Raw genomic sequence first — 27,069 nt, 5'->3', positions numbered from 1 at the left:
ATTTTCATCTGATCACAAGGCAGAGAAACCTCTTTCAGGGACCTGTAGTGGAAATGGGAGATAATTTTATTCCCACATCTTTTTTTCCTTCTCGCTCTGGTTTTTAATAGTTAGAGATGTGCTTCAACCCTGAGGCACCAACTTTAATTTCCCATCCAGATCTGCACTGCTATTTATCATGATGGCTCCAGATAATCCTGATTTTTGCTGTGCCTGTCTTGTTCTACCAGCTACATCCTGTCTGTGGTGTGATGTTCAGCGTGGCTGTGGTGGTGGTAAGATGTTCAGGGAGGTGTGTGGAAGGACAGTGGTGCCCTTCTACCTCTGGTGGCACCTCCTGCCTGGGGACTTGGTGGTCCACAATGCCCTTCCTACCACCGTTTGTGGCTCATTCAGTCTGGGAACCCCCTGGATTCTTTTCTTGCCCTTAAGCAGCATCACACTGGGACATCCCAAGGCACTCATGGATTTGGTACAATTCACATGTTGATGTGGCACTTGAGGACATGGTTTAATGATGACCTTGGCAGTGCTGGGTTAATGGTTGGACTTGTGATCCTAGAGGTTTTTTCCAACCTAAATGATACCATGATTCAATGATTCTATAATTGGAAGAAGGCACTCACTGTATTCCATCCTGGCTGCCACAAAACCCTGGTACCACCTTCACCCTCTCTACAGGGACATGCCAACAGCTCTCTGTGAGGACTGCAGGCTCCTTGCCCAGCTGAGATGCACTCAAATTAGCAACATTAATTTGGGAATGCTTTGCTAATGGCCCAGGCAGTGGCTCATTTGCTTGCAATGTAAAAGCTCTGCTAGGTTGGGAGAAGCAGGAAGATCTGTGCGTTGGCTTTCAGCACAAGTGTGGGTTTGAGGAGCTCTGAGTTGTGATGGATATGGTGTGCAGAGAGCTTTGAGTCTCTGCCATTTATTTCATCCAGCACTTCAATCCACAACCACTCTTGAAGTTTGCATTGGCAGTTTTCAAGATCAAAACTGCCTCGTGTGGGTCAGGGATTAAATCACAATAGGGAATGCCTGATGTGTAAATTTTATTCCTGTCTATATGAAAGAGTGAAGAATGTTCCTGATGAGGCTTGTAAAGCATCCTGTTTGAAAAAAAGTTTATAACTAACAGCTGTTTTCTGCCTCTTCTCAGCGTGCCAGACTTATACCCACTCATTTTAATTACTGCATGAGAGTCATAAATTTGAATTCAGCAGATCCCAGTTGCTGTGCCATGCAGGTGGAGCTTGCAAAGATGCTCCTCTGAGAAGACAATGCAAAACACTGGAATGCTTGAATGGCCCAAGAGGAGTGTTACTTTGGGGCCAAATGGGATGAAAAGGCAGGATTAGGTCAATAGGGCTTCTTGGTTTATAATGTGGAAGTTGAGCACAAGTTGAGCTGAATTCAGTGCTGTCTGAGCTGCTGATACTGGTGCTGGGAAGGCAGGAGGCTGAATCAATTGTTTGTGTGTTGGCATCATTTTATTCTGCCCATTTAGAGTGAATCAACCCCATCTCATGCTTCTTAATTAAGGAGAAAAGTAGGAGATCTCATTCATGCATGTAAACACATCTTCCTCTAGTAATGACTTAACCATGAGTTAAGGAAGGCTTTAGGAGTCTAGATGAGAGTGAACTTGACTGACCTTACAAAAAAAAGCTAATATTTATGTGTGGGACCTTCAAGGAGAATCAAAAAGTGCTGAATCCAAAGGTGTATTTTGTAACTTTATTTTTTAATATTTTTTTTTTCACAAACCCAACACAGAACTAATGTCTCTACATGGTGCCTGGGGCTCCTTGCTACTGGAACTGTCATGTGTTAGATGAGATATAAAATCCAGGGTTTGACAGCTGGCAACTGCTTAAGATCTTAAGAGCTGGAAGTGTTTACTTTGGCAGACATGGGAAACTGCACACCCAGCAGTTATATTCTGCCTCTTCCACATTTCCCTCCCCAATCCATCACTGAGGAGGGTGTAGGTGTGTGCTCACTCTATGTGAGCCATCCCTAGGGTGAGCACATGCATGTTGGGCTGGATTATTAACCTGGAGAAGAGGAGGCTCAGGGGAGACCTTATCACCCTCTACAACTCCCTGACAGGAGGTTGGAGTCAGGTGGGGGTTGGTCTCTTCTCCCAGGCAACCAGCAGCAGGACAAGAGGGCACAGACTCAAGCTCTGCCAGGGGAGGGTTAGGTTGGATATTAGGAAGAGATTTTTTAGGGAGAGAGTGCTCAGGCATTGGAATGTACTGCCCAGGGAGGTGGTGGATTCACCATCCCTGGAGGTTTTTAGGATGAGACTGGATATGGCACTTAGTGCCATGGTCTAGTAACCACTGTAGGGTTGGACTTGGTGATCTTGGAGGTCTTTTCCAACCTGGTTGATTCTATGATTCTATGAATTATGACTTAAGTGACTGTTGTCTTTAGAGCTGTGCATGGCTGTGTGCAGTGTCACTACTGTGCCATCAAACTGATCCCAGGAGGTGATAGGGGAAGGCAGATTTGTGTTTGTTGTATGACAAGTGGCTCCTCTCAGGGGTCTGTCAGCCCATTGTTGCTGTGAGTGCAGAGGCTCTTTGGTTTTGGTGTTGGGTTCTGTGTAAGAACTCAGAAGCCATAGATTTGAGCCTGAATTATAAATGCTTAGATGTGTGGCAGAGCTGAAGTTGGCATGTGGTGCTCTTCAGCAGCACATCCAAAAATCCCTTGCAAAAGCACAGCCCTGATCCCTAATTGGCATCCAAGGAGAAGACACCAGCCACCAGACCACGCGAGCTGGTTGCAAAAATCAGAGAGAAGGCTGCAAACAGGATTTGTCTTTTTTTCCCTGGTGCTATTTTACACTTGGCCATATGTTGGAAGTGTTTGTAAAATGCTTTGAGATCCTTTGAGAAAGAACGTGATGTTCAGCTGCCAGAAAATGCTGCTATTATGCAGCTACTAAACATAGTGTTTTGCAAACTGCACATCCTGGAATAAATTTGTCTCTTCACTAAAGCTTTTTGCAACACACCTGCTATTTTGTTGTTCCCTTCTTTTCAGAAAACATGTTGATTCTTAAAGAAAAATAAATACAGACAGGATTTTCATGGGTGTTTGAATGGTCTATGAGCACAGATCTTTCCAATAGGCCACAACCCAAGGAGATATGTCCTTTGCTGTATCTGCTATGATTTCAGGGTGCTCTAGGGATCCCCCTGTGCTTGCTTAGGTGCTAGTCATAATTGATGGCTTAAGCTTCAGGGGTCACTTGAGAGAATGGTCAGGGCTTGGCATGAGTAAGGATTGTCAAACTGTTAGCAGGGCCTGATGTCAAGTTAAGTGTGACAGTTTCAGAGGTTTCCTTCAGTGCTGGCATTGCTGGTGCTCTCTCAGAGAGAGCCATGCTCCCAACCCAACACCTCCTAGCCCTGCCATTTATGAGTCAATGCATTTGGATTTAGTTTCCTAGAGAGAGGCAAATAACATCCTGGGGGGATTCTCTGATATCCCCTGGCACTTCCTCTGATCTCCTGTGCCATATCTGTGAGTCACATGCAGATGTCATGGATGCTCAAGTGTCTTTCAGGTCACCCCAGGCACCTCTGTTACGGCAACTGAACCCTGCCCAGGATTTGGGATGCTCATCATCTTTCCATAGACATTGCATATGGGCATCCTATTCCCAATTACTCTAAAATGGATCCCTATGACTGTCTTGGATGGAGCTGTCACCAGCCACATTCTTAGCCCAAACTCTGTTAACCTTCTTGAAGAGTAGAGACACATATGAAGGAGAGGTGTTACCTAAAACAGGTACCAATTCCTGATTTATAGCCCTTGGTCCCATTCCTCTTGTCTCCACCCTCCAGTCCTGTTTCCTAAAGCTGTTGTTTGTATTTTCCAGCTCAAAATTGTTATCTTTCTGGCAAAATCCCCTCAACACTATGTCTGGCCCAGTGTGCCCCTGTTTCTAACTGGAACTTTTGGATGTTTCTGTAATCTGAAATAGTATTGATTAATGGTAGTGCTAAAGATATGGAAGGAGTCAGCTGGGATAAATCTCATCTTAAGGAGGGTGATGGACCACCCATCACCCAGGCAAGAGCTGCCCCCTGAAATTCAGGCTGGGGTGGTGGTTCCAGTTCTGTACTTGAAAGTACAAAGATAAATATTAAACAGGATTCCTTCCACCTTTAAAATACATTCTTTTCTATCAGACAAATTCTGCATTTTAGTAGTAAGAATAAGATTTGACTATTACTCCAGGACTTTGATTGGTTTCTTTAAAAGGAGGACAGTGTTTCTCAGAATTTAATAAACATTTTAGGTGTTTGAGGGTGTTTACTTCCATTATTTGGCTTTCTGGAAGAGTATAAATGTAAGTTAGAGAAACCCAAGGGCTGCTTTCTGCTCAGTGATAATCCTGATGCAACTGTAAGAACAGACTTGAAGTCCAGCAGGGTTTTTCTGTCTTCATACCCCCAGTGGAGGAGCACAGGCTGCTGCAGTAGCTTAAAAGGAGCATGCTTTTGGTTTCTCTTTGAAGCAACTCCCAACATAAGCACTCCCAAGCTCCTTCATGCACCGACGCCTTGGCTGCCCTCGCTCCGCACGCTGGGCTTTAATAACCTGCCAGTCGCTATCTTCTTTGCAGCCTGCCAGATTATTTAGACTCCATCTGTTCCTCCCCATCCATAGACTTGCCAGCCCTTTTCCATGATGGCTATTTGCCTGGCTGGGAGACGTGCACGGTGTCCCAATCCCTCTGTTGTTCTGCTGCCTCTTGACCCACTCCTGTTTCAGCTCCATCAAGCCATTTATCTTTGAAAGACCTAATCAGCATCATTAGGAGGATACCACAAAGGTCCTTCCAAATGTAGCTGCCTTCAAAGCTCTTGGGAGTGAGGATGTCTCAGGTAGCAAAGGTGTCACTCAGGTGTGATAGAGTCCGGTGGTACCTCTGTGGAGCAGTGGTATGCATTGAAAGAGGGGAAATTTAGGATAGATGTTAGGAAGAAGTTTCTTCCTGTGAGAGTGGTGAGACACTGGCCCAGGTTGCCCAGGGAGGCCGTGGCTGCCCCAACCCTGGCAGTGTTCACAGCCAGGTTGGCTAAAGCCTTGAGCAACCTGCCCTGGTGGGAGGTGTCCCTGTCCAGGGCAGGGGGTTGGGGCTGGATGATCTCTAAGCTCCATTCCAACCCCAAAAATTCTATAATTCTGTGAACAGTTCCAACTCCTCTGCAGGACTCTCCTGATAATAGGCTTTGCAAGGATGCAGGTGAAGAGAGCAATCCAAGGAGGTGAGCAAAGCCAACCCCTGGCTGAGTTTCCCGTAGGGTCTGTTTGGCAGCACTGTATGAAATATGAAAATCAGGGTTGGAAGAGAAATGCCAGAGACAGTACAAGCCAAGCAGATGGGCTGAGTGAGAACCAGGTCCCTCAGCCTTACTTTTCCCTTTAGCATGTGTGGGTTTCGTTCTCCATTTCATGCTGGGGTCTCTCAGGATGGGAAGAGGTCAGCAAAAGAGCCTGTGATTCAATTTACTTACTGCATCCAGGCTTGGTGTGGGGGATTTTGTGCACGACAACCTAAGCTCTTACCTTCTGCATCCTTGGGCAGTTTTCCACTGAGAAGAGCTAATGTGCACCTGCAGCCAGTGTCTGCTCCGGTCTAGGGAGTGGGTGATACCTAAAAGTCATTCTTTTAGGGCATTTTACAAGGGCATGTAGTGATAGGACAAGGGGGAATGGCTTTAAACTGACAGAGGGCAGGGTTAGATGAGATGTTAGGAAGAAATTCTTTATTGTGAGGGTGATGAGACACTGGCACAGGTGCCCAGGGAAGCTGTGGGTCCCACTTCTCTGTAAGTGTTCAAGGCCAGGTGGGATGAGGCTTGGAGCAACCTGGTGTAATGGAAGGTGTCCCTGCTGGTGGCAGGGGAGTTGGAACTAGATGATCTTCAAAGTTCCCTGCTACCTGCACCATTCTGTGAGTTTATTATTCTATGATCTAAAGATGAATGAATTTCCTCAAAGAAAGCAGAAGTCAGCTCTGGTCCATAGCTGTTTTTCAGAGTGATTGCAGCCCACGATGTGCGTTTAATTGGTTCTGATCCACTCTCCTCTAACAAATTCCCATTGATTTCTCAGTAACAATCACTGCCATGATGTTACTGAGGGCACGCTCAGTCCCTCTTTACAGCTGAGGTACTTATTTAGGGGTGTGAAAAGAGACACTGACGAGTTCACACTGAGAACTCAACTAGGTATTCCCACCTGCATTTTCCTTTCTATTTGACTTTCCCGCCTGTGAAATGGGATGTATGTTGTAACACAACCAGCTTTCACTAGAGCAGAGTGCTGGAGCAGTCCTGAATGCTCCAAGAGGTTACAAAACCCAACCAAACACACCAAAAAAAAAAACCCCAAGTGGCTGCATATCTGTCTCTTCTACTTCTGCTGCCTGTGTTGCACCTCCCAGGGAATGAAAGCAGGCTCAGTGTGGGAGGGGATCTTTGCCCTAATGCCATCTGCGTCGGGCCGAGCCATACGGAGAAGGTGTATTTGGATTTCGACTGGCTACTCTGCAATGTTGCTGTTTCTATGGTAACTATTTTTTATTCAACAAGAGGAGCTTCAAATCCGTAGGGCTAAATTCGATCCTCGGCAGAAGCATCTGCAGTTTTTAAGGGGCTCTTGGGTAGGTGCAGTTTGGAGCTGGGGCTTGTGCTCATTACTTCAGGGTCACAGTACGTTTAAATCTTCCCTCCTAGCACCTTTTCCTCTTCATCCCATCCTATATCTCCACATTTAGGTCTTTCTGTGATGGCTCTTGTCAAGCAGAGGGACAGTTTGAGCTGTTGTATGTTTCCAGGGGATTTCTGCCTCCCTGCAGAGAGTGTATCTTCAGGGAAAATTGCTCCATGTTTAGCAAAAGAAGTTGATGAATCGCAAACGAGACTGATTCATCTGCAAATAATGCAGAGGATTGCATTTGGTAGGGTTTCTCTCTGGTTTTCTTTTCTTTTCTTTTTTTTTTTTTTCTCAATTAAAACCCAAATGCCAGATTCCTGTAGAGGCAGTTTAACCACTGCTATTAGTGTGTTTGTGACTGGTTACCACACATGAGCTTTGTGATGAAAATTAGGCTATTAGAAACAGCCAGTTTCTTGGAGAATTAGAGAAAACACTGGGGGAAGTGATTTCTTTGAAAACAAAAACTGAATCAGCTAATATGTTCCCAATCATAGCAGATGGGGCCTGTTTCTTCTGTGTCTTTTAACAGGGTAAAGCAGGAGAGATGGGACTGAAGGCAACAGCATTTCACACTGTTACAGTTGGTGGGGATTAAAGGAGGCTCAGGTCAATCATTTATTAATGCTCAGTGTTTCTAATCAGCCTCTCAACTTTGCAACTTTGCAGCATTCAGTCTTAATTCTGAATTTTGCATGAAGTTGCAGTCATATAATTGGTGTGAAGCTGATTGTCCTGGACCAAAAGAGCCCTGACTTTCAGAGTATTTGATCAGAGCCTTTTGCCCTTATCTGTATGCTGTGTGAGCTTCTGGGTTTAAAATTTCAGTGATCTTGAGCTGAACGGGCTAAAGATGAGGATTTCATAAGCTGAAGGTGATGCCCTTCCTTGGGTTTGGGGACACAATTAGAGCAACCAGCACATAGTACATCTTCCCTGAGTGTCACAGACAAAAGCAGCTTAGCCAGGTCCCCCCTGCTCTATCAGCTTTACTCAGTGCACTGTAAAATTACCTGAGCTCCTCTCTTGTGACATGGACAAAATTGAGTTTATTTACACCTAAACGACCTTTGTTGAGCAGAAAGACTCGGAACCATATCTAGCAAGATATTTAGGTACCAGGATGGTCAGATGACTCTGATGATTGTGAAGTGTATCTTGTTTTGAGTTCAAGACCTAAAGCCAATGCTTAGTGACTATTATTAGGACTTAAACACGTCACCCACACAGCTAAGTCCCTAAAACCTCTCTGCATCCTGAAGAGTTGGAATACTTTCTAAATCTCTTTGTGGATCTCTTTTGGAATGGCATTTAGGCTCCCAAGTCACCTGATATTTCTGAAACCTGCACTGCTAGTGACTTTCCAGCTATGAAGGAGAAAATTATGTGGCTATCTCAGAACCTAGAGAAGAGGGTTGGGAATTAGGAGCCTGGTTCTCCTCCCAGCACTGTTGCTGATGTGTTATTTGACCTCCAGATGCTGCAGTTGTCAGCCCTGTGTGTGATGCTGGTTGCAGTGAGCTGTTGCAAAGCCCATCAGTATTTTTGCAGCATCACATGCCATGTGAAGATGGTTTGTATCAAAGTGGAGTTGTCTTTCAGGTGACCTGGAGGGTCACAGCCTGGGCATACTGGCAAATTTGCAAATGCATAATGCTCTGAAACTATGAGTGTGGGGCTGAGCTTAATTGTTTCTTGAGGTTTGTAGTGAGAGCTGTGGCAGCCCTGGATTTTGCCAGTGGGTTTGGGCTGGAAGTGACAGACATTCAGTGGAGGGTTAGCAATTTTCCATTCATTCCCCGTGAGCATCGTTGCAGGCTGTGATCCATCATGTTAGAGATTGTGTCCCTCTGAGTGAGAAACTGTGCTGCTCATACCACATTCACTTGCTGTACATTTTGTATTTTTCTTTGCTGTAAGGGGCTCTCCTACCTCCCTGTTGATTGTCAATCCAGTTTACTTGACTGCTGTCCAGCAGTCAGGGGAGATATCCATCACCCACTCAGAGCTTGTGAGCCCTGGGACAGGCAATCCACTGGTGGAAATCATGGAATCATTTTGGCTGAAAAAGATCTCCAAGATCATTGAGTCCAGCTGTTAACCCAGCACTGCCAAATCCACCACTAACCCATGTGCCCAAGTGCCACATCTACACATCTTTTAGGTGCCTCCAGGATTGGTGACTCCACCACTTCCCTGGGCAGCCTTTTCTGCTGCTTGACATCCCATCCAGTGAAGAAATTTTTCCTAATATCCAACCTAAACATCTGTGTGTTCAGTGGGGCTGCTCCTGGGAAGCATTGACTGCCAGTATAGGAGTAGAGGTTCACCATGCACATGGATATAAAATGCTCCAACTGGTCAAAAATATTCTGCCTATTCAACTCCATTACAAAGAAAATTCAAAGTCACTTGGAGAAGTTGCTAGAAAATAATGGCTGGTGACATCCTTGTTGGTGGCATTGAATGCCGTGAAATAGCAGCAAAGGGTCGAGTTCTGCCACCCATAATTATTTCAGGCATTTCTTTTGTTCAGCTGCAGAGCCTGGCAGGGACCAGGGGAACGTCTCACCCCTCCAGTCCTCTTCTTGTAGCTGCTTTTATTAAACAGGCGTCGTCCCTGTCAATGTGAATAAAGGGAAGAGAGAGCAGTTCATTATCCAGTGTATCACTTTGAGTCTAATACTAATTAAAAGCTTTGCCATCACTTCTGTGGAACCTATTCTTAGAAATTATGTAAATTAATTGGAGTTTTGAAGAGGAGCATATGCCAAATCCTAAGTAATTCCCTGCTGGCTGAGGCAGCTCCAGCGCTGGAATTGGAGAACAGCATCAGGATCTTTTTTTTTTTTTTTTTCTTTTGTGGCTGCAAAAATCTAAGGCTGCTGTGGTAAATTTTGATGCTTCTCTTTAGCAAATATGTGAGAGAGATCAAATATCCAGACCCTGACCATGTTCCAGAGAGGTACAATACAAAGGCTTTTTCTCCATGAAAGCTTTCCCATCTCAGAAATGACATTTAACACAGACAAGCTTTTGACTTCCACAGCATTTCTCCAAATAAATGCATGTTCCTGCTTCAAAGAGGATTTTGACCCTCAAAAGGGAGATGTAGTTGAGATCCCATGAACTCCCTTTGCGAGTTCATCCTTGCTGCTAATTTAATGGGGAAAATATTTACTTGCCATGCTGAATGAGGAGGGAGATTTGATCCCAAGGTACACAGCGCATGGAGAAAACGGGATATGCTTTTGAAGTAAATTAGCTTTAAATATTATTAGCTTCCTTTCTTTTCCTTATCTGATTATTTTTCCCCTTTGAAAAAGGCAAAAACAAATAGGAGGAGAAGGACCAAAGAAAATGATTCAAAGAAAAATGAGAAGCAGTGTGGTTTGGTCTTGATATATTTTGGTCTCAATCAACAAATCACTTTAAAAGTTGATGAAACTCCTTGCGTGTTTAAAGATAAACATGATTAAGTACTTTGGTGGATCTTGGCTTATTATGTATGGGAGCTGGATCCAAGCGTGAGCTGAATCATGGAATGTTTCTGGGAAGATGCTGCAGCCTGAGCTTCCAGATGTACATTTTGCAAAGTTGCCTTTTCTCTGCAACCTCACCCCAAGGATTAAGATATGTCCAGTGTGGCTGCTCATGCAGGAGGAGGCAAACCCTCCAGTCCAGGTGCTTTTTGCCTTCAGAGATTTGAAATTCAGTGCTGGTCAGGTTGGATTTTTTTGCATCCATCATTTTTTCCTCCTGAAGCATTTTAAGTCATAAAGGTGGCAATTTTTGAAAACTTGTCTGTCTGATCATCTCAGGTACTATTGCATCCTCCATGTACAAGGAGCCAAATTCTCTCTCCTGGTTCAGACTTCTAGTCAATGAAATATTGTGTGTACCTGCTAGAAATTGGTCTCATGTTTCTCTGGGGCTTTAGTGATAGGGAAATGACAGCCAGTAAGCACAAGTGTTGCTGATGGTGGCAATTTTTGAAAACTTGTCTGTCTGATCATCTCAGGTACTATTGCATCCTCCATGTACAAGGAGCCAAATTCTCTCTCCTGGTTCAGACTTCTAGTCAATGAAATATTGTGTGTACCTGCTAGAAATTGGTCTCATGTTTCTCTGGGGCTTTAGTGATAGGGAAATGACAGCCAGTAAGCACAAGTGTTGCTGATGGGAATCACAGAAAATGACAGCCAGTAAGCACAAGTGTTGCTGATGGTTACAGAATCACAGAATGGTTTGAATTGGAAGGTACCTTTGAAGGTCACCTAATTCCAACTCCCTGCCATGGGCAGGGACACCTTCCAGGTTGCTCACAGCCCCATCCAACCTGAACTTGAGCACTTAGAGGGATGGGGCAGACACAACTTCTCTGGGCAACCTGTTCCAGTGCCTCACCACCCTCAGAGTCAAGAATTTCATCCTAATATCTAATCTCAGTCTGCTCTCCTTCATTTTAAAGCCATTTCCCCTTGTGCTATCACTGCATGCCCTTGCCCAAGGTGCATGCTACACTGCAGAATGCTCAGGCTCCTGGATGCTGTTTCTTCCTCAGCCATTAGCTCCTTGGGCTCTGGGCCATCATTGCTAAATCTTCCTCAGTTTCCCCATCAGTATATACTTCTGCTGTGAGTCTAAATCCGTTATGATTTTGTTTTCAATGCTGTTTGGTTCTCACAGCAAAGGCTCTGTAACACTGCAGGTTGGTAAGATGAAAACAACAATTCATTTCACTGTGCTTGGAGCTTGTAAAAATCCTTATCTCTAACAGCACCAGGAATGTAAGAGCCCAAAATAGAAGTTGTTAAGTCTTACAAGTGAAGACAGTTCTTGGGAGAAGAAAGCACAATGACATACAACTTTGGATCAATAGGAAATCATTTTTAGAACAAGAATACAACATGTAGCAATGAATGCAGATGGGATTGTCGTTGCTAACCACTTAGAGCAGATAGCAAGCTTTCTGCATGGATTTTGGAGCAGCCTGTGAGTGTGTGTTAAATAGAACATCATCTCTTTTTATGCTTGTATTGGCTAATGCACCGATGGGTTAGAAATCCTGTAATGGAATGAACAGAAAATGCCACTTTTACTCTGGGATTAGGATGCCAACTTGTATGACTATTAGATGGCCATCACAAGGGATGGAGTCATTAGATGTTAAACTGGTGGCAAACTGGGGAGCTGAATCCAGATTGCTTCTGAGTTCAGGACTGCATCTCCAAAGGTACTTGTGGGGAACCCTCTGGGTGTAGCCTTTGGGTGCAGCCAGGTTTGATCCCAGGTGAAAGTGTTGTGTTGGGCATGTGCTTGAACACAGTTACCTGTTTTCCCATCAATATGTTGTTCTCTTATTGCCCACGTTTTGGGTCCCAGTTTCTTGTCCAGGCTCTAATCTCCTAGCTGGAGAAAAGACCTTTCCATCTTGCAGCACATGGAAACCAGTGCAGTTCCTTATTTTGGTGCCCTGCAGGAGCTGGACATTCATCAAGGTACATCAGGGCCATCCAGAACTGTTTGCGATCATGTTGTGCATTACCCTGGGGTATTTCAGTTTGAGTTTTCCCACCTCTGGACCCTTAGTTGCTCTCAGATGGTAGTGGCTGTCAGAGGTGAAGAGGCTCTGCCCAGGGGACATTTTCAAGCAGCCATTTCTCAGACAGGTCCTCATTTTGGTGAGCGTGCTCTCCTTGTTTACCAAGTTCTGGTTAGATGCTGATGAGATGGACATACATTGTGCTTTAGATATCATGAGCTTTGTCCTGTATGTGTGTCCTCTAGGAGTGAGGTTGTCCCATTTCTTTCTGTGGTTTCGTTGGCATGAAAAGAACATAGGACCAGTAGCAACCAGCTAAGTGACAAAATCCATGTGGACACCTTTCAAATAGATTTTCAAATGTATTGTTTCCTTCTTGGTGGATGTCACCATGTGTTCCCCTTCCCATCTCTTCCCACAGGACCATGCTGATTTGAGAAACCACTTCTTCACTGTGGGGATGAAGCTGGAGGCAGTGAATATGAGAGAGCCATTTCATATCTGTCCTGCATCAGTGACCAAGGTGAGCGCTGAGCAGACATGAAAAGGGCCTGATAAGGAACCTTTTACCACATTTAGGAAGACTCAAGAGTGGCTGGAGCCACATCTATGGATGTTCCTAGTTAATGAACTGAGTCTTTCCTACAGGCATTATCAGCTGGTTATATGCACATAGAACAAATGGGGATGAGCATGTTCATCTGCCTCTTCCATGCCAAAATGAGGGATCCCTCTTTTGTCACTCTGTCCTCTCCAACCAGATGTATTTTCCTTGCACATCTGGGAAACCTATTGAAATAAAACTGCTAGATGGAGGCAGAACTTGGACTTTTAATCCACACTCTCAAAGGCAAGAGAGAGGGTGTCCAGGATCACCTCCAGTCCCTGCTCTGCTGTGGGCACACTGAATGACCCTGAACCCTAGTGCTTTCCCTTGCCTCAGTTTACATATTTCTAAACCTCAGGCTTTGGTCTCTTTGGTAGAAACACTTGGATGAAAAGGATTAAGTGAGAGCAAGTTGTTTGTGGTAGTTTGATCTCAAGGTTTGGCTGTTTCATGTTTCCACATTACCTTGTGTTACAGCAAATTGAACTTCTTATTTTGTTCTCTTCTTTTTCTCCCTTAGGTTTTTAACAATCATTATCTACAAGTGACCATTGATGACTTGAGACCTGAACCCAGCAAAATCTCAATGCTTTGCCATGCAGATTCCTTAGGGATCTTACCAATACAGTGGTGCCTTAAAAACGGAGTCAATCTCACACCTCCCAAGGGTTCGTATTCCCTCTCTGTCATTTTCAGGTTTCCTCTGAAGGAAGTTTGCTTGTTATTATTGCCTTTAAAACTGTAATGGTGGTTGCTGCAGAGCATCACCTGAAGTATCTCAAGCCAGAGTAGTTCTCTGGAGTGGTTTGTGCTGTTCTGGCTCATAGCAGCCTGTGAATATCTCTGCAAATGTGTCTTGCTGGTGGATTGATGTCCATGTGTTTTGGAGTCTCAATCAGGCTGTGCCAAATCCTCCTGAATTCCTGTGAAAGCAATTCTTTGTGTGTGTTGAGAGCAAAAGGAGCATTAAAAGTCATATTGTTCTAGAGGCAAACCAGGCATCTCCCTACAGCATCCTCCTTGGTACAACACCAAGGCCAAACAAAGCTCCTAAATCTGAATGTCTAAACTAAACTGAAGAGCTGCTTGCCCAGGAGTTCTAGGCATTTCCTTGGCTGTCTCCAAAAATCCCAGGCAAGGGCATGTTACAAGCAGTGTTCAGGTCAGAGTCAGCAGAAACAGCCTCCAACAGAGCTATTCCCCAACTTTGTAGCAGTGCAGTTAATTACTTGTGATTTCAGACAGCCACCTGTGGTGCCCAAGCAATACTTCTTTGCTCACAAAATGTATTGCTTCTCTGGAATTTGAGATTTTTGAAGCTGGTTAGGGTGTTGATCCATAGCCAAAAATTGGTGTTACTTGGGAGGAAAAGAAATGGCTAAAAAAAAATAAAAATATCCCAACTAAGTTTTGCACATATAGATTTGTCTCCATTTTGGAAAAACTTTGCTGCTGCCAAACCCAGAGAAGCATGAAGGGTTATTCCCTACCAGATTCCATCACCTCTTATGTTTATCCAGAGTGTCTCTTCAGCACATGTAATTTGAAATTCCCACCAAAGTCCTGGAGCCCTGTGGGTGCAGCTGCATACACTGCATCCATGATTACCCTTCTGCTGGTACTGAAAGAAATGTGATGTCAGGGGCTTTAGCTCCCTCCTCCTCACATCCAGGTGTAATGATAATGCCTACAAAGCAGTCACTGATACTGTCCACAAAAGTTGCTAAAAATGAGAGTAAATGGAATATTTTGGGGTTTTTTCCACCCAAATTCACATGCAGCTTCCCCCAGGCTGGCTAATTAACTGCAGTAGACCACAGACCAGACATTGCTCTTTACAGGGTCATGGCCTATTAATTTCCAAGCCATGCTGAAACAAAGCATGTCTGAGATGGTGTTTTATGGGTCAAGTGTGTGCAGACTCTCTGTTGGACGCCAACACTTTTAGCTATGTCAGAACATGATGAATGTTTAACTTGGCCAGTAAAGTCTAAGGGGCAAGTACTCACCTGGTCTAGTGCACCAGACCAGCAGCTTGGTCTAGTGGAAGGAGTCCCTGCCCATAGCAGGGGAGTGAAACTAGGTGATCTTCAAGGACCATTCCAACCCAAGCCATTCTGTGATCTAATGTGATGCCTGTGGAGGCTCAGGGGAGACCTTACGACTCTCTACAACTCCCTGACAGGAGGTTGGAGTCAGGTGGGGGTTGGTCTCTTCTCCCAGGCAACCAGCAGCAGGACAAGAGGGCACAGACTCAAGCTCTGCCAGGGGAGGGTTAGGTTGGATATTAGGAAGAGATTTGTTAGGGAGAGAGTGCTCAGGCATTGGAATGTGCTGCCCAGGGAGGTGGTGGATTCACCATCCCTGGAGGTTTTTAGGATGAGACTGGATGTGGCACTTAGTGCCATGATCTAGTGACCGTGGTAGGGTTGGACCTGATGATCTTGGAGGTCTTTTCCAACCTGGTTGATTCTATGATTGGGACCCACCTGGGCTCCTGAGAAATTGCAGGAAATCTCCCCTCATTCCCCTGATGAAGATAGAATTGGCTCTCTGCTGTGAGATCAGGAATCCTGCAGGGAAGCTATTAAAAAGGCATAAACCCAGTGGCAGACAGCTATGTGCTGTGTGTTGCTGTATTTCTTAGGCTGTGTATGAGGGCTGCATGCCCAAACTGCATTTTAGCACCTTTGGTGTCAAAACCCTTTTCTGTTGGCAGACACACTCTATGAGTTAGTAAAATGTAATCAGATATTAGAGTGATCTATTTCAAAGTGGAAAAAAACCAAAATAAAGACAGCAAACCCCCACAAACCACAAAAAAATGAAAGCAGAGGGAAAGTAAAAAGCATCCAAACCCCCACTGAGGGTGACAGTCTTCTCTGAGCAGAATAATACCAGCTTTGAGTAAAAAAATAGCGAGGACTGATACAAGAGGGCTGCAATGCTGGGGAAGTGAGGAAGGTTGTGGTGTGAGCTGGCTGCTAATGAGCAGGTCTGCAGAAGAGGGAGGAAATCCCACTATTTCCACCCAAATCACACCTCCATCTGCCCTGGACTGTACAAAATTGCCCTTTCTCACACCAGATTTGGCCCCCCCTCCTGCTTCCCCAGCACTCAGGCATTCCCAGCCAGCATCACCCCTGACAGAGAATAAGTTGACAATATTTGTACAGCAAAAGGATTGTCAAGAAGTGGGACAATCTGCCCAGGGATGTGTTTAAAAAATATATACATGTGACACTCAGACATAGCTTGGTGGTGGACTTGGAAGTGCTGGGCTAATGGATGGGCTTGATGATTTTGGAGGCCTTTTCCAACCTGAATGATTCTGTGATTCCATTTAGTATTACCCAAATAGTTCTTCCTGTGGAAAGGCAAGAAGTTCCCATGAAGCAAAGGATGGAAACAGAAGAAACACCTTTTCTTTTTGTGAAAATAATTTCTTTGCTCTATTCTGGGCTTGGGGTTTTTTTTTGGTGAATTTATGGTTGACATGCGATTTTCTGATGTTAAAATTGGCTGATTTTATTTCATCAGAACAATGTGCCAGGTTGGGGTGTTTGAGTTCAGAGTCCTTTATTTGTCTGATACCCATTCTCTTGCCTTTTTTGCCTATCAGAGGTTTACTGAAGCCAAACATAGAGTAGATGAGTCATGAACAGGAGGTGCAAACATTTGCTACTAGAAATAGAGAGCAGTTATTTTCCTGTACAGTGCCAAAAATGAATACCCATTTACTGCTGCTGTATAAACATTGAACCAGCACTGTTTATATTTATTAGAGCTGGATTTATAGACCACTTCCCTTTAGAGCAACAACTATTGTTTTATGAGCTATTAAGAGGGCAAAAAACATTTTGCTAGTGCTCCTAGTTGTAAGGCTTACTAAGAAAATGCCACTTCCAAAACCACCAGTGCATTTGTATTGTTATATTTGCTTCTGATTAGGCTGCTGCGCTCTTCCATTCTGAGAGCTGAGATAGCAAACACAGGGAGGTTTTGCGTGTTTGAGGGGCAGCAGTTGAGTTGTGCAAACACAGATTTCAATGTTGTTACTTGGGCTAAGCATCCCAGGATAAGTGTGTGAGTGCCATGTACTACTGGAGGTACTGGGTACATGGTACCTCCTCATATGCTCAGGGAAGCAGCTTATAGCATGGGCAGAGAAGCAGAGGATCAGTAAGGTTGGAAAAGACCTCTAAGATCATTGAGTCCAACCTCTGACTGATCACCATTGTGTCAACTAGACCAGAGCACTGAGTGCCACTTCCAGTCCTTTCTTGAACACTGTCAGGGATGGTGACTTCAGCAGTTCCCTGGGCTGTCTGTTCCAGAGCTTGACAACCCTGTCACCAAAAAAATGCTTCATGATGTCCAACCTGAACCTCCCCTGGTGCAACTTGAGGCCATTTCCTTTCATCCTAGTTGCCTGGGAGAAGAGGCCAACCCCCACCTGGCTACAACCTTCTTTCAGGTAGTTGTCCAGCTCCATAACCCCAGCTTTTAGATAGCTAAAGAAGGGAGAAAGTAGCACTTCTCAGTAGTTGTGGGCCTTTTAGATAGCTAAAGAAGGGAGAAAGAAGTCCATGATTAGCCCCACCTGGAAGTTGGGGACAGTAGCACTTCTCAGTAGTTGTGGGTTTATTAGAAGTTGGGAGATGCTCACAGAAAAGGGAAAAATAAGGAAAATAATTATGGTTTACTACCTTTTAATGAAGACTTGGAGTTTTCTAAGTGAAATGCAGGAGTTGTGTTGGGTGCAGGCTGGAGAATGTAGGCGAAGTGAAATGCAGGAGTTGTGTTGGGTGGAGGCTGGAGAATGTAGACATTGTCTCTCCTGGTGTATAAGCAGTGATCCAGAGGTGTTGCCTGCTCATACTGCACAGTTCACTGAGAAGGGGTGGGATGCTGAAACACAAATGTTCATCTGCTTGTGGCCCATTTTGTGCTCTCTCTCTGGTGTGAAATGGTGGCTGATGGCATTTTCTGTTTTGTCACCCTGCAGGTTACTCTGGCCAGGACTTTGACTGGGCAGACTACCAGAAGCAGTGTGGAGCGGAGGCAGCGCCTCACCTGTGCTTTAGAAATGTAAGTTCTTCCTTTTGCCTTTGTGTTGCTCCTGTCTATCCATGAGAAACAAAATAGATTGCACAGAAAAACTGCAGAAAGGGCTTGGGAGGTTCACTCAGACCACCATGAGTAGGTACTAGGAAGGAGGCTGGAGAAATGCTTTAGGTCTTCATCCTAAAAGAGAAGAAATGTTCTCTTACTCATGTCTGATCTGATTAATTTTGATTTCCTGCTCTCTGATTCTGTGCAGCACTTAGCACAAGAAGGATCTCAACTGGCCATTGCAAGTAATTCAAGTGCTATAAAAAAAAATCAACTAGATGAAGAGATTGCATGGTTTCATCTGGCCATTTTCACGTTTTGGGTATTTTCTCTGGTTCCAAGTGGGATACATTTAAACAAACTTGCAGAACCATCTGCCTCAAGGGACATTAAGTGCAGATTTCCAACAGCACTGAGGGCAGTCGGACAGTGCTGCATTCCCCAGTAGAGTGGCACAACTGTTGCATTTCTGCTCTTCTGCAAGCACTTCTTCCTTTTCTTTATAGCTCTTTTCATTTTGTCAAGTAATGGATCTATGCTCTCAACACCGGCAGCCTTGAGAACAGTCTCTGCATAATATCCTCCAAGATTAAATCAGGCCTGAGTACTTTTTTTCCCTTGATTTTTTTTTTCAAGGAAACAGTCACCAGATGAACATGTGTCTGTTATTCTTCCACTCCCTATAACACCGTTCTCTGCAGAGAGATGCTATCTTACTGTTGTCACTTGTGCAACTTCCCTGGCAGGTCCACTTGATTCGTGGCTGTGAGAGGCTCTTTGACAGAAGCTTATTGCAAGCTCATCTTCCACCTCGTGCAGCCAGACGTGGTGCTGGCAGTAGATATGCTGTAACTACTTCCCCAGGGAGGATTTTTAACAAGGACAGGCAGTTATGAAATGGATTGACATGACCAAATGCTTAGTAAAATAAACTCCCAGCTAACTGTTTTGCCATTGATTCAGTATAAATTAGCCTCCAGCACCAAATTGCAATGAAAGGAGCTGGTGCAATGATAAACGACTTCTCCTTGTTAGGCAACATCAAACGCATTTCAACAAACTCCTCCTGCTTTTCTGCAGTCCTGGCCATGGGCAGCTTTTGCAGGGTGATCTTGATCTGTGTGCTGAGCAAAGCTTGAGACAGTTGAAGCGATGTTTGAGAGTAGCAGCATGTTCTTGCATGGGGAAAAAAAAAAATAAGACCAAATTCAGAAGTTTTTAGGCTTGTGAATTGCTCCCAGTGATTTTTCAAGATGAACCCCCATGGTCCTTGGGGTTGTACAAGCAGCAGAAGGGCTGAATTTGAGCCTGGCTTCAAATTTCTCACATGGTGTGGCTGGATGAGAGATTGGTGTCATTTTGAGTCAGTGACAATTATTACCCATCCCAACTGTTAGCAAAAATGTCTTTTCATGCTACTGTGTGCAAACAGAGAGAGGCAAGCAGAGCTGATGTGTTGCAGAGCAGGTGGGACAGAGGGAAGCAAAAATGCAAGGAAGGGAAGCCATGGCATGGTCACAGGTATTGCATTAGTATATTTTCAGGGATAGTGGAGGAGGAGATACTGAGAAGGGATTGAGTATAAACAAAAGAAGGGCACACTGGAAAGGGTAAAGGGTAAGAATGAAAGTGGGGTCTTGGGATCTGTCTATGCTTGGGATCACCTCAAATGGCTACAAACAGGAGCAAGAGGGACTGTTCTGCGGCCTCTTGCTGTCACAGGGCCAGGCCAGCCTTGGGCTGAAGCAGTTTGCAGGACACACGTTAGCCTTCAGCAGTGGTACCTGAATGATTTGAGCTGCAGCTTCTCTCAAGCTCCCACACTCTTAGTACAGTGGGGGATGCTACATTCTCACGAGCTCATGACTCCACATTTTGGTCTTGTGCTTGTTATTTGGGGTGATGATCACTCATTCAGGGTTCATTGCTGGAACATCTGGCTTGGCTTTGCCTTCACTGGAGAATAACAGGAGGGCAGTGGGGACCTCAGGTAACCTGTGAAAGATCTATTTCTTTGGTGTTGTATTTAAGTATACAGAGGTCCAGATGTGGCAGTACTTCCCAGTGCCCAGCCTCACTGAAGCCATGCAGTGCTGCAGTGCCATAGTTCAGCGTTAGCTCTTGACTCTTTCAGACATCCTTCAGCCGTGGCTTTACTAAGAACATGAAGCTGGAGGCAGTGAACCCCAGGAACCCTGCAGAGATATGTGTTGCCTCTGTCACCTCAGTGAAAGGACGGTTAATGTGGCTTCACCTGGAAGGTATGTGCTGTAACAGCTTCTTGTGTTTGTGTGGTTCACTCACTCTTAATTTTGTCCTTCACCCTCTGGACAAAATCACTTTCTCAAGCTTTTCTATTTTATACATGATGACCAATAATATGTTCTAAAGAATTGTCTTTGCTTGCTCTTTCTCTGAGGGAGCCACAAGCCCTTCCAACCCTCACATCCATGTGGACTCCATCAGCATGGTCACCTTTGATTCCTCCCCCCCCCTCCCTCCTTCCTCTCATTTTTCACCTAGGTGCATTAAAATTCCACACCGTGACCATCCTATGCCTCGATCCCTCCTCCCTCCACCTTTCTTGAAGTATAGATGAGCTCATTTCCTCTCTATTTTTGCTCTCAGGACTGTGTTTTCTCATTTCATCTGGGCAACAACTTCTTAAGTATGTGTAATTTAGAACAACACAGGGATTCTTGCTATTGCTTTAAAAACTGTTATTTGTGAAGTCCTGGAGAGCAGAAAACTGTGTTTATGTAGGTGTTTTGATGGGCGCTGTGATAAGTCATAGAGTTGTTGTAGCATCTGTTATTGTCACAACATAGTATAATTTATACTTGTGTTTCAAGCTAGTGGCTTCATCTGTAAGGGGTGTAAGAGCTTTAGTTTTCCTCTGAAATCAATAGTAGTAATTGGGTCAGCATGAACTACAAGTGTAATGTGTTTCTTTGCTTTCTTCTGGAGAACCATCATCTCAGAGGCCTTTAAATGATTGTGTGATTGTTAGGCTGTTGTTGAATTTACACCCATCTGGTCAAGGAATCTCATCCATTTTGGCAGCTTCCCTTCTTAAATGGCCAGGTGTCTTCACTTTTCCATGCAGATTTTATGGAGTTTGGGAGTCATTCTTTTTCCACCCCTCTAACCTGTAATGCTTTCAAAGGGACTCAGTGTTCACTGAACTTTTGCCCATTAGAGTGAACAGGAGGTGCTGTTTCTTGAGCCTTGAAATCAACTAGTTCTTCAAGACATGGATTGATGTAGGGATAGGGCCACACACTCCCACCTTGCTTCCCTCACTCATGTCATCCTCCCTTCCTTTTACTCTTTGAATTTCTTAAGGGATGTTTTTTAAAACTTACCATAAAAAAACCCCTTTGTGCATCTCCTTGTCATTTGAGTTCTGATCCATTGATGCTTTATGCTTGGGTTATATCTCAATACCAGGAATGTAGTAAAAGGAAAAGATGCAAAAGACAGCAAAAATAAAAAGAAATCTTTGCTGCTGGAGAAATACAGCACTACAGTATGCACAGAGTTATGCTAAAACCAGGCTTTAAAACACCCTAAACCCTGCGTGCAGAGCTGTAAAATACATGGGGCTTGAACTGTTGCATGGGGTTTTTTTGACTCCATTAATACACTGTTGTTTCTAAGTGATTATTTATATTCTGCAAGCAGCAAGACTCCTCAACTACCATGGGAGCCCCTTGCTGAAGGCCTTGGGTCCCACCATTTATCACGGGCACGTCTGAAGCTTTCATTGTTGCCCTCCCAGGGAGATTGTTGCCAGTCTCCCTGTTTGATAGCCCAAACTGCAGCCATAAACCAGGACGCAGTAGTTAAGCAGCGTCGAGTTAGACATGAGGGAACAGTGTGTAATAAATCACACTTTGTACAGTAGCAAAACTCTGTAAACTTCAGGACAAGCATTTAATGAGCAGCAGTATAGTTCCCCCGTGGTGGAGGAGAAGCCCAGGACTGATGTGATGCTATGCACATCCCAACGCTTTCTGCTACTTTATTACTCATCATCTGCATTGTTAATTTTTACTGGTTCATTTTAGATTTTAAAGCTGAAGCTTTCTGGTGTGAATTTATACAAGTAATAACGTACACTCTCTGCACAGCATAGGAATTTGAGGAAAACCCTTCTGTTAATCACTTCTCCAGGGAACTTTCCTGTAATTTTCCCTTCGAGAGTTATCTAGAGTTGCTGCTCTATTCTCCCCATCCTATAGGATTCATAACAGGACATAGTTTTCCTCACTCTGTTTCTAGTCTCCCTCTTCTTTTCCATTTAACCTCCCAGGTCTCATGGACATTTCTTAGTCTGAGAAGAAGGAACATAAAATGCAGAGAGTGAAACTAATGAGTCTCAAACAAGCTGTTTTCCACTTCTGTGAGCGAGGCCAAAGGAAGCAATAAGATGTTGGAAGTTGAGAGCAGGATTATCAATTGCCAGATGGCAGAAGCAGTGCCAGGGAGGACAGAGTAGCTATGAATATGTCTTGCAAGAAGAATAGAGGTGTTGCAGGAGAACAGACATTGTGGTGCTTCCTTGTTCATCAGGGTGGCTGCAGCTGTAAACTTCCAAACCAGAACGTTCATAGCAAAGGAAGCAATAAGATGTTGGAAGTTGAGAGCAGGATTATCAATTGCCAGATGGCAGAAGCAGTGCCAGGGAGGACAGAGTAGCTATGAATATGTCTTGCAAGAAGAATAGAGGTGTTGCAGGAGAACAGACATTGTGGTGCTTCCTTGTTCATCAGGGTGGCTGCAGCTGTAAACTTCCAAACCAGAACGTTCATAGACCCATTTTTTGTTCATCAGGGTGGCTGCAGCTGTAACCTTCCAAACCAGAACCCATTTTGGTTGGAAAAACCCTTCATGGCACATGTGTTGCTTGCTAGCAGGAAAGTACATTTGATCTGTTTATTTTTAGAATAAATTAGAATCATAGAATCATTAAGGTTGGAGAAAACTTGTAAGAACATCAAGTCAGAATAACACCATTACAATAATGAAAACAGTGGATTTTTCTCAGGCCTGGTGACATTTCAGTGGGGTCTGTGTTGATTTCTTGCTCTGTTTAGGGTTTGATCTATGGTTCTCACGTTGTTTTTTGGCTGGATTTGTGGTGTTAGGTGAAAATGTTTTCCCTCCTGGAGGGTGCAGCTTTCATCAGGTTCAAACTGAGCAGTGACCTCGTGATACTTTCTCATGGAGGGAAATGCTTTTGCAGGGAATGTCAGTTGCTGAGAACTTGTCTTGAGGTCATATGAACGAGTTATATCCTGAATTAGGTGCCTTCATCCCATCCTCTTCCCTTCCCCACATCCCAGTGAAACAGAGACTATATCTTCAGTGGCTCAGAGAAACACCATGAAGGCATCCATGAATCAGTGATTTCATGTTTAAATTATTTCCTCCAGCAATGTGGGCACCAGCACCTATTCTCCTGCTTCCTTTGAGTTTTCATACAGCCACAGAGGCTCAGAGCACATCAAGTTCATTACTAGAGACAAGATTGATCCAAATGCAGCATCTCAGTTCCCATCACAAAGTTCAATTACTGTTTCAATTACACCACAAGCCCTTGATGAACATTCATTAGTGGAAAGTTCCCCATAGTCATCTGGCTGTGCACAGTCAAACATTGCTGCCTTAAGCAGGAGGCAAAGATGTTGTAACAGATGCCAAGACGAGGGTAATGCAGGGGAAGCTGCTGAGCCTTTGGTCTCTTTTATTAGGAGATCACCTCATGCTGGTGCTGGAGCTGCAGGTCTTAGTGTGGAATTGGCGGAGGGGGGTGAGGTTGCTGGCCTGGCTGTGCCAGTGCAGATGAAATTGAATTGGAGTAATTAAATGGTGTCTTGACTCAGAACCCAGAGTTGTTTTTAAAAGAACTCAATGCCAGTGGGAATATTGTCATTTGCTGCAGTGGGATTTGAGTGGAAAATAGGAAAATGAGGAAAAAAATGGGAAAAATTTCTTCACTGAAAGGGTAGTCAAGCATTAGAACAGACTGCTTAGGAAAGTGGTGGAATCAGCATCCCTGGAAGTGTTCAAAAAGCAGGTGGATGTGGTACTTAGAGATGGTTTAGTGATGGCCTTGGCAGTGCTGGATAAGGGTTGGACTTAAAGATTTTCCAACCTTAATGATTCTATGATGCTGTGAGTGTGACCTCCATGAAGCAAGACAGGAGATTGTCTTCTAAGGAAGACATAATAACCAAACTGGAAGATATTTGATTTAAATAGAGTCTTTGAGTGAAGTTTTGGAGCCAGTATTATGCATGTGTCCCACCTGGGGCTTTTTTACTGCCTCTGTCTTGTTGGGTGATCACCTCTTGTTTCATGTGCAGTGAGGACCCCTAGCAGAATTCATGGCACTTCTAGACAGAGGAATGGCCAACTCTCACCCTTTAAAAATGTGACTCAAGGGCAGAACTACACAAAAAACCCTCGGGGAGGCATTGAGGCCTAAAAACGTATCTATCATGTTAGCTACCAGCCTATATACACTCTCTTAGCATTAAGAACAAGCACCCAACAAGTCCTTCTAACTCACTTGTGCAACTCTACAAAAACCCAAAGGTCAGTCAGGCTGTTTTGTTGGGCAAAGTTGTGCATGTTTAACCTTACTGCCTTTTGTCTGCTTCATTGCACACCCTCAGAGTGCTCTTAATGGGTTTTTTCTCTGAATCTCATTGCACTGTAAATGCAACAGCTCTACCATTGCTGCCTGTGCCAAACCGAAGATGAAACGGTGCCTGATTTCGTTGCAGGGAAGCAGATTTATTTTTACATGCTCCATCATTTGCTTCCTTTGGTTCATGATGAATGCTGGAATGGCTTTGAGCTGGGTATTCTCATGTCTAAATCACATTCTACTTTTGTGTTTGCAGGTTTACAGGTGCCATCTCCAGAGTACATAGTTGATGTGGAGTCTATGGACATTTTCCCCGTGGGCTGGTGTGAGGCAAATGCTTATAACCTAACTCCACCACACAAAGCTGTTTGTAAGTACATGGAAACCTCAAGCACTGCACTGGATGTATCAGGGAGTTTGTCTTAAGTCTATAATCCCATTTTTGAACCTATCAACCTAACCAGCAGATGCATAACCAGTCTATAAGTCTACTGAAATAAATAGTAGTAAATCTAATTAGTGACCAGACTGGGATTATAAAATTTGTACTTGTCTCTGTGGTCAGTCCCTCAAAAACTGGGATTGTTTGTGCTGGGGAAGGCTGTTACATGGCTTGGGATTGCAGTGGCTTGTGAGTTTGCAGTGGGGTTGTCATTTTTCAAAGAGAAACCAGGTTTTACTGTGCTAAGTTCACCTCAGTAGCTGAGTGAATTAGGGACAAAGACCTCAGTTTTGAAAAAAAAAAACCCGTGAATTAGGGACAAAGACCTCAGTTTTAAAAAAAAAAAAACATAAAATAAAGGGTGGAATGGACTTTAAAGAGATCTTCTAAATACTCCATCTCCAAAGCTGGATCTGCTCCATCTAAATTCAGAAATGTTTGCTGCCTTCCTGTGATGGTTTCTGCCCCTTCCCAGGGTATGTGTCCCCTTATTTCACCATCTTTACCAGCTCAGCGATTTACCTGGGGTTTAATTTAAATCTCTCCCAGAACAGTTAAGCCCAGAGTGTTTTGTCCTTCCTCCAGTGCATGTTAAGACATATTTCTTTACTGTCCATCTGAAGGCAGTTGGGTGCTCAGTGACTTGGTGTTGGTTATCCTGTTCCAAACTATCCAACCCCAATCTCAAGCCCCCAGGGTGAAAAATTAGCCTCACTCTTTGTATTAATTAACATCTGAAAGGCAAATCTTAAAACGTGTCAACCCTTTCAAAGAGTTAAATATGCTTAAGTTAAAAATCAGGCAGCCAGGGCCTAATTTGGGAGAATACTGCTATGGCAACATTATGCAGCCTTATCACAATTTATAGCTGGGGATAAATTATGCTGGAGGTAATCATGCTTGTAAAATGTAATCTTATCCATATGTGTTTCTGTATGGAAAAATATTTGTGTTTTTACTTTCTTTTTTTTTTTATACTGATCCCCATAAAACACAATATTAGCATTCCAGAGGAAAGATTAAATGTATTATTACATCTTTAAAGTAGGTTTTAATGATGTAGTGACTTACTTAAAAAATACCAAGAGAAGATGGTGATAGTAATTAAGTACCATTTCATTGTGTTCAAAGTCATTTTATAGTCAGTGCATTTACACAGCTTTTTATGCATTCTGGGTGTACTTTATGGGACAGAAGGGTAAAAAACTATTTTTTTTAACCTTGCTTCATTTTTGCAGTGCGAAGGAAGAGAAGAATTGCAGTTGTGCAGCCAGAAAAGCAGTAAGTTTTTTTTATTTAAGATGGGATTTTTACAGGGATGCATCAGGTCTTGCAGGGGGGATAATACACAGCAGCTGTGTGGCTTTGCTACCTACTGCCCAGATATTGCAGCAGCATCAACAGGGGGATTCTTTTAAATCTGAAATATTTGTGAGCATATTAGAAAGTCTTTATAATAGAAATTCTTTGCTAGTTGGGGCTGCACAGGCAGTGTCTGATGGCCAGTGAGGGATGCTTAGAGGAGATGGATATGTACCAGGAGGGCATTTCTATATCTAGCCCTTGCAGTTTCTAGAAACTAGAAGTTAAAGGATTTAAGTGAGAAGATTTTCAGCCTGAAGGGCTAAAGCTCACAGATCGGAGTATAATTTTGGAGGAGGGGCAGATCTAGCTCCTTCTTCTGCAATTCTCTGGCCCTGGTCTATGATAAACTATGTGGAAATTGGGTTGTGTTTGAAGTATCTCCATTCCTCAGCCCAGGCAGGTGCTGGTGTATCTTTCAGTCCAGCCTGAAGGCTGATTCTGGCCCTTTGTCCTGTCTGACACCAATAAAGACACCGAATTGCTCTTTAACAGGTTGCCATCCACAGTGCCTGTTGAGAAAATACCTCATGACCTCTGCCCAGTTCCTCAGCCAGACACAACAGGTAAGGCTCCTTATTTCAAGG

At 44.0% G+C, this 27,069-nt stretch overlaps 1 protein-coding gene across 1 annotated transcript in view; it reads left to right on the top strand.

The window, feature by feature from the left end:
• Window positions 1–27,069, top strand: part of SFMBT2 (Scm-like with four mbt domains 2) — an 85,893-nt gene that overhangs the window by 41,111 nt on the left and 17,713 nt on the right. Inside the window, exons 7-13 of the mRNA XM_009078434.1 lie at window positions 12,720–12,821; window positions 13,426–13,573; window positions 17,914–17,996; window positions 20,155–20,281; window positions 24,935–25,048; window positions 26,359–26,401; window positions 26,978–27,048. Of these exons, the coding sequence (XP_009076682.1) occupies window positions 12,720–12,821; window positions 13,426–13,573; window positions 17,914–17,996; window positions 20,155–20,281; window positions 24,935–25,048; window positions 26,359–26,401; window positions 26,978–27,048 (688 nt within the window). The remainder of the gene's footprint in view (window positions 1–12,719; window positions 12,822–13,425; window positions 13,574–17,913; window positions 17,997–20,154; window positions 20,282–24,934; window positions 25,049–26,358; window positions 26,402–26,977; window positions 27,049–27,069) is intronic.

The sequence above is a fragment of the Acanthisitta chloris genome, unplaced genomic scaffold, assembly GCF_000695815.1.
Source record: "Acanthisitta chloris isolate BGI_N310 unplaced genomic scaffold, ASM69581v1 scaffold9297, whole genome shotgun sequence".
Lineage (NCBI taxonomy): Eukaryota > Metazoa > Chordata > Aves > Passeriformes > Acanthisittidae > Acanthisitta > Acanthisitta chloris.
This window is presented reverse-complemented; position numbering and strand designations above follow the sequence as displayed.